The following is an 8,443-nucleotide window of genomic DNA, read 5'->3' as shown; positions in this document are numbered from 1 at the left end:
AATCTCCGTAGCGTGTTGCCAGGCGGCAGAAAGCATATATATAATTATAATAAACTTACAATAAATTAAGTTAATATATAATTATATATACAGTAGCTAATTTATATATAATTAATATATAATTATATGTACAGTACCTAATTTATATATAATTTATATATAATACTAAACAGACGATAGCAAACTCAATTTAGCCGCTCCGTAGCGTGGCGCAGGGTCGGAGGAAAGTAGTTCGGCTGCTCAACCACTATTGGTCCAGACTCTATCAATCTTGTCGCGAAACGACGTTATGGGAGGTATGTTATACGACAGTTTATACAATTTTTTCGCTACGTTATAGGAATTGTCGTTATTAGAACGTACGTTATAGGGGGGTCGACTGTATTTACAGTACATGCATTCGTAAATTTATATTACTTTTTTGTACTATATTAAAAACTAAAATTTAATAAAATTGTTTGTAAGCTTAATAAATAAAATACAGAACCGGGAATGGTAATTTATGGTTTAGCCTAGTGACAAGTAGATTCGGAGACAAGTAAATTCGACTTACGTTGTTTTCCTGGAACCAATTTCCGACGTAAGGCGAGGTATACCTGTATTGCAAAAAATAATAATCTTTCCACAGAAGGCATAAATATTTAAAAAGAAGTGACTGTTTAAAGCATTCCAGAAAACTGGGTAAACAGGGATTGACTATAATTACCTTTATCAAAGATATTTTAACATTGCTAAATCTGAGTATGTGATACAGGGTGTTCAGAAAGTAATGCAATCTTAAGGAGAAATGTTTATATACTTTTTCCTATTCAAATCATACACACAGTTCAACATTTGCAGGTCAACATTCAATAATGTATGTGATATCAACTGAATGAATGTTTACAATACAATTCATCAGGTGTGCTTGTATGAAATGCACAACAATGCAGAGTTTTTGGCATTTGTTGTAGCATATGTGTTAGCTTCATAGAGTTGTATGCTTTCTGAACATCTTGAATTACATCTGAAATCCTGTTGTCTTGTTTAAATGCTTTTATTTTAAGAAATTTTTTAGACATTTCTTTTTCTGTTTCATTTAATAACAATTTCATATTAGAAGCAGTTCCATAAACTAAAGAAAATTAAATAAATAAAACAGACTCATAAACCAAAAACCAGCAAAGGATTAATGAGTTTGTTATTTATTTAAAGTTAGTCAGTGTTTACTAGTTCTTACATTAAAAAAAATTGATATATAATATTTTTGGTTGCATATTTTTTCTGAAATCTCATATATAAATTTACATACAATTAAGACCCTGTACACACTAGGCGTTTTTCAACGCGCGTTTAACGCTCGTTTTAAAGAACCAAGAGTTCTATGTAGCTGTACACACTCAAACGCCAAGCGCGCGTTTAACGCGCGTTTATAGATTTTTGTTAAAACGCGCGTTTTGCGAGCGCTTTACGGGTGCTTTGAGATATATGTGCTGCCATGTTACCGTACATGCGATCGCGCGCTTTACCGGTGCTTTACGGGCGCTTCTAGATTTTCGCCGCCATTTTGCTGTATATTTGATCGCGCGCTTTTGGGTAATATCTACTTTTATAATATGGAGTAAGTCGTCAAATGATTTTATAGACATTCTAAAATAATTAAAAAACTTGGGTTCATATTATCGTAGTTTTGGATACAACGTCACAAACATTCCATGGGTCAGTCTATCTCGTAATATTGGGTGCACCCAAAATTCTCTNAATTTAATAATTATAAATAAATAATTTTTAATTTAGACATTTCTAAAATCTAATTTGAAATTAGTTATTAAATTTAGTACGAGATGGCATGTTTATTATATAACGGGCTATGATTGTCGATGTTTATACATTATGTATAAATGTGTGTGAATACAAGTTTGGAAAAATGTGTGATCACAAGCAACACTAAGATGCTAAAGGAATGAGTGCTAAACACAGACTGATGGAGCATGCACACAATCCGGGATTTTCCCTCCCCTTGTCACTCGTTATGAGAAACATCGTTCATTAAGCGAGTCAAACTTTTACAATTTATTTTGCTCATTATGCGAGGTGCTCATTAAGCGAGGTTCCACTGTACAACCAAGCTTTTAGTTAAACTAAAGCCTAATGTCTAGGGATGATGTTGAAGATATTTTGACTCAATGACGTGGAGCAGAATCATTCTGGAAGATGCAGTTGGAAACTGACCCAAACTGTTCCTGGATGGTGGAAAATAATTTCTTATCCAAAATGTCAATATACACTTGATTGTTCCTTGCATAAATTGTAAACACTCAACTCCTTGATCGGAAATACAGCCCCAAATCATCTAGAAAACAATATGCTTGATGGTATGGACAATACAGTTTGGATGGTGTTCCTCCCAGTCTAACAATATGCTGTCTATTGGTCTGTGCAGTTTGAGTTTCAATTCATCGGAAAACACCACTGATTTCCACTGATCAATAGTCCATTCTCTATGCTATTTCTCATTTTGGCAGTCAGCAAAGGCTTCTTTTTGGCCCGACATTCCAAACCTAATCCAAACAGCTGCTTTTATACAGTAGATGTGGATGCTTGCACACCTGATTCCTTTTGCCATGTTGTCTTAAGGTCAGGTGAAGAAGACCTTCTATTCCAAAGACACAGTCATATTAAATATCTGTCCTGGGTCACTGTGGATAAGTGTGAATGACCACTGCCACCCTTTCTTGTTGTGCTTTCAGTTCTCTTCAACTTCTGAAGAAATTGAACAACAATAGACTGTGAACAGCCCATTCTTTCTACTATGGAACATGTAGCAAGTCCTGTGTGTAAAGCAATGGCCACACTTTTGTTTTGTGGTGTTAGTTGCATGTATTGATATTTCACCATAATGAAGCATAACAATCCAAGTCGTAAATGCACACACTGGAAGTTCGGGCTGTATGTATAGAGATTTTTGGATGATGCAATCTTCCACAATAGTATCATTCATTCAGGTAGCTTTTATATGATGCAACTTTTGTGAAATATTGCACAATTATTTAAAAAACTTACAAAATTCTCAGATTTTAAAGGTGATGCAGCTTTTTTTTTTTTTTTTTTAAATTATTACTGTACTGGGTAGTTGATTACTATGCAAATACTTTTTTCTTCAAATCAAAGATATTCAATAAGATGCATATTTTGAAAACAGGTAAACCCATTTTCCTCAGATGTTATAAGTAAACCTTGAATGTCATTATATTCAAGTTTAGTATAGAGAAATTTTCTTATAATAGACAGTTAAATTTTGGTTTATGAACTTAATTCATTCCTAAAAGTTGTTTGGAAACTGATTTGTTTTCAAACAAATTTTTCCATAAGAAACAATGTAAAATGGATTAATTCATTTCTGACCCCCAAAACAACTTATTTTTTTTTTTACCTTTTTAGCTGTATTTCATGCATAAAATGCTTATAAAGACAATATAATAATATTACTTTAGCTATATCTATACTACATTTATTTTATTTATATTAAAAGCAAAATGTTCTGTTACTACCAACCAAACTGAAACTAACACTTTACAAAAAAGTACTATAAATAAAGACTCAACTCTGACTGTCAAAATGAAATGTAACCAAATCAATCAAGACCCACAAGTACTGTACTTTATCCGCACTTCTGAAATAATGTGTTTATTGATTTGATTTCAATTTTAATTAAATAATTAATATTAATTTTATTTTATTTTTAGTTTTAGTTTTGGTGTAAAGGCCAGTTTTAATTATTATTTTATTAGTTTTACTTTTAAGTGGCTATCTAGTATTAATAAATATTAATATTATAGTGTATAATATTAGAGAGGTTGAGGCGCACGTATTTAGCCCAAAACGTGTACGGGTAACGGGTGAGCGCCGCCATCTGGCAGTTCTGGACCGTCGATAATGGCGTTTGCTACGTGTAGCTTGGTGAGTACACGATTGGCTTAAACGTCTTCATTTTTTGTGTTTGGGGTTAAAATTATGATTTATTTTGCTTCCGCCATTTTTTCAACTTATTTCCCGTGAGTCAATGCGCGATGTTCACTGAGTCACGTGATGTTATGAACGTGTGCCTCAACGATTTTTACTTGGACTTGAAACGTGTAACGTGTACTTCTGCTACCCGTACACGTTTAACGTTTGAACTTGTGCCTCAACCTCTCTATTATATTAATAAATTTTTGTCATTTAATTTAATTTAACTTAAGCATATTTAAACACAAATTATTGAATGCCATTTATATTACACGAATGTTAATTAATGCAGTTTTTATTAATTAATTTGATTTAAATTCAACTGTGGTGCATACTGAAAAATATAAATAGTATCTCTCCTGCATTCACATTGAAATGTAATTTAAATAGCAATGTCATTGATGATTTATGTGACACGAGGTGTTCTTGGTGCCACTAATTTCTGAATCAGTAGTCCTGTCATTTATTGGTTGGGCTGTCGACTTTCTTTAACACATGAAGTATAGGGAGTCGACTTTTTGTGGATGGCTCTTACCGAGTAGCTTGTTCAGAAAATCAAGTTATTGTATGGTAACTGGAGCAAATATGGCATTTAAAATTTTTTCATAACTCATTTGTAAAATGACTTATTACATCTGTGATCAACTACTAGCTAGACTAAGTCTATAGGATAACAGTTATTATAGTACACAACTATTCGTAATTTAAAATTTAATTTTGTTAATTTGTATACAAAGTGTTCCTGAAAAATGTACATGTTTCACAGTGCACTGCAAACCAAAACTGTTTGAGAACTGCTGATATAAATACATAGTAATAAAATTAATAAAAGCATATTTAAAATTTGAATTGTAATTTTCTCGTTTGGCATGTGATTAGTAGTGAATAAATTAAAACATTACAAATTTTGTTTTTTCAGTTTTGTTTACAATTATTCTTTTAAATTCTAATTACAGTAGAGTCTTGATTATCCAAAGTAATGTGTAAAGATTTGTGAAATGAACTGTTCTCTGTTAGGTTTGTGTTCTCCTCATTATTGTATTACATTCTCATAACTTCATTTACAAAATACTCTTCTGTAATTTACTTCAGATTTTGTGAAACCTCAGTTAATCAAGACTCTAGCTGTATTATAATAACAACTTTGAATTTGCATTAAAATTAATGTTTGCATGAAAAATAACATGTTTTTCTTGTGAACTAAACATTAAATTATTATTATTTTACAGTGATGACGATGATGAGAATTTATGTGACGAAGCCAACAATCATGAAAAATTGGATAGTGCTGATTCTAAAGACATATGTGACACAACTTCCTGTGAAAATTTAAACTTAAAAGATGTTTGTGATAAACAGACAGCAGATATGCAGAACTCAAATGAAGAAATTCATCAAATAAGTGAAAAAATAGGTGAAACTCTAAATTCTTGTAATGTTGAAAATAGGCTAGAAATGAATGGGGAAAGTGGAAAATTTTCTTCAGATATGAATTGTTTACTATCATCAGACCAAAATAATCAATTGGTTACAAATTCTTCTCACAGTAATGAAACTGATTCTGACACATCACAAAAACTAGAAGATCCAAAGATAAAAACAGAAGAATTAAAAACATTAGTCAATATCAATCATAATTCAGATAATGATAATGCAGTTTTAGAAGAAATTAGACAAGTAAAATCTCAGGATAAAAACGATTTTAAAGAAGTTCAAGATGCTTCTAAGACAGACTCATCTGTAGAAAAATTAAATATTCGAAATGATGAAAATAGCAATGATAACATAGTACAAAACATATGGTCATCTGAAGCAGAATCTAGTGATTCAAGATGCAGTGGTACCAGTAATAATTCCAACAGTCAAAGTGAACATAAAAAGAAATTTGGAAAATTCCGAATACTTGATACTGAACTCAGCTTACCGGCGGGATCTGATCAAGTTTCAAAATCCGAAGATAAGTTAAATAACAACCAAGTAGCAAAAAGTAGTATGGAGGTGAGTGCGGTTTCAAATAGCGATAATGCAAGTGTAAACAATCAAGAACAGTGTGATATATCTACCATTCAATTGGCAGCATCTAGTGAATTAGTTCAAAACAGTAATTCATTACAGAATTTGGATTTACAAACACAAATTTCAGAAAAGGAAGACACTAGTTATTCTAGCTGTGAAGAAACAGCTGTGAGAAGAAGTAGTCGAATCCGATCTATTGTTGAAAAGAGAGAGAAAGAAAGAGAGGAACGAGAAAAGGTAGAAAAAACTAAAAAAGGAAAATCTGATCATAAAGAAAACACATCAGATAAAAAAAGACAGGAGAAACAGAAAGAGGATAAAATTCAGTCTGAAAAGAAAAACAAGGAAGATACTACAAAGAAATCTGATGTGGATACAAATCAGAAAGAAAAAAGTACACCTGTTCAGGATAAAAAAGAACGGAAGACTAAAACAAAAGGAAATAATAGTGTTCGAGGAAAAAATAATGTAAAAATTGCTGAACATAAGCAAGAAAGTGAAAATGAAGAAAATAAACAAACCAAGACTGATGTGAATATTTCATCACCTGCACAATCACAGTCATCATCTCCAAAATATGAAGGAAGAAAAGAACAAGATGATATTCAAAATCCAAAGCCAGAAAAAGTAAAATCACGATGGAGGCGAAGTAGCGAGTTGGAAAGAGGTGAACTTAGTGGTAGTTCAACACCAACTTATATTATTGAAACTAATGAAAGGCATTCACCAGTCCCACTGCCGGTTTCAAATTTATCTGAATCGCAGCATAATCACGAAAAATTACCTGGAATAGAAGAGGAAGAAGAAACACCAGAACTTCCTCCTCAGTACTTGCAAACTGAAGACAATATTTATTTATTTGAAAGGTAAAAATCTTAAATATTTGTGTGGAATTTTTATTAAAAATACATAAATTATTGTTTTTGCAATCAAAATTTATATATAAAAATGTATTGGTTTTCTGAAAAATTCAATATCATATACTCAGAGATTTACTTTTATTGTTGATAAATCTGATTACACAGTGTATAAAGCTAGAATTTCAAATGCAATGTTGTATACAATCAAACCCTATTTATCTGGAACAAACGGGCCCAGACTCAATCTGGATTTACGAAAATCTAGATAAACCAAAATTAACATAGTGTTGAAATTAAAGTGTAAAATTCCGTACTGGAAATACATTTTAGTGATTGAAAATAAGTGTATATTCTTTACTGATTTGAAACAATAGGAACATTAAAATTACTCAATATACAGAAATAGAAACAATGTGTGTTTTCATCCTTGCAAATGTGAGATTGCTAAATAGGTACAGTACATACATGTTAAGGTTGTAAATAATAATAAATACGGAACCTGTTACCGGTGTACTTTTTGCGTGAAAAATCTTCTTTCCACAAACGTTTTTGAGCTTCCTAGATAGCTCTTCCTCAGGTAAAGAAAAAATTCCGACGGAATACTTCGAAAATTGAACATAGATGTTTAAATAAAAAACGAATCTAAAAATAGAACGTCGCTGTTTAAACAAAATATGAGACTCGTATAACGAACGATCATTGGGATGGTCATGCGCATTCGTGCGCTGATGTTGATATTTATAGATCGTTGTTTATGAGGGCCTGCCACGCTATAGAAAGATTAATCTCATCCTTCCGATTTATACATGTGGTCAGGTGGTTAGCCTTGCAGATGGATATAGCTTCCCGCCATTTTAGATGTTCCAGGTGGGGCGTAGTGTATCCATACTATATCCATACAGGAAGCTATATCCATCTGCAAGGCTAACCACCTGACCACATGTATAAATTGGAAGGATGAGATTAATCTTTCTATAGCGTGGCAGGCCCTCATAAACAACGATCTATAAATATCAACATCAGCGCACGAATGCGCATGACTGTCCCAATGATTGTTCGTTATACGAGTCTCATATTTTGTTTAAACAGTGACGTTCTATTTTTAGATTCGTTTTTTATTTAAACATCTACGTTCAATTTTCGAAGTATTCTGTCGGAATTTTTTCTTTACCTGAGGAAGAGCTATCTAGGAAGCTCAAACGTTTGTGGAAAGAAGATTTTTCACGCAAAAAGTACACCGGTAACAGGTTACGTATTTAGTATTTCATCCCCGGTGTTAGAGGGAAGTTTAATTTATGTAAATAATGTTTTTATGATCTCAAATACAGGTATACCTCGAGTTACGTCGTTTCGAGTTACGTCGTTCCCGATTATACGTTGTTTGTCAAAAAAGTATATGGAAAAATAAAAATCAAGTTTAAGTCATTTTATTCGACTTTACGTCTGTCCGCCACAAATATTGAAGTCGTAATATCACTAGAAAAGCGTTTAAAGCACATAAAATCACATTAAATATATACATTTACAAGTATGTACTGTATTTACAGTACATGCATTCGTAAATTTAGATTACTTTTTTC

General features: G+C 32.1%; 1 protein-coding gene across 7 annotated transcripts in view; it reads left to right on the top strand.

Annotated features, from left to right (window-relative positions):
* The window catches only part of LOC111621622 (histone-lysine N-methyltransferase SETD2-like), a 116,229-nt gene that overhangs the window by 35,841 nt on the left and 71,945 nt on the right, over positions 1 to 8,443 (top strand). For all 7 annotated transcript variants that reach the window (XM_023363816.1, XM_023363815.1, XM_023363817.1 and 4 more), the window contains one exon: positions 5,217 to 6,869. In XM_023363816.1, coding sequence (XP_023219584.1) covers positions 5,217 to 6,869 — 1,653 coding nt within the window. The remainder of the gene's footprint in view (positions 1 to 5,216; positions 6,870 to 8,443) is intronic.

This window comes from Centruroides sculpturatus, unplaced genomic scaffold (genome assembly GCF_000671375.1).
Source record: "Centruroides sculpturatus isolate CEXI.00-Female unplaced genomic scaffold, Cexi_2.0 scaffold232, whole genome shotgun sequence".
Taxonomy (NCBI): Eukaryota; Metazoa; Arthropoda; class Arachnida; order Scorpiones; family Buthidae; genus Centruroides; species Centruroides sculpturatus.
This window is presented reverse-complemented; position numbering and strand designations above follow the sequence as displayed.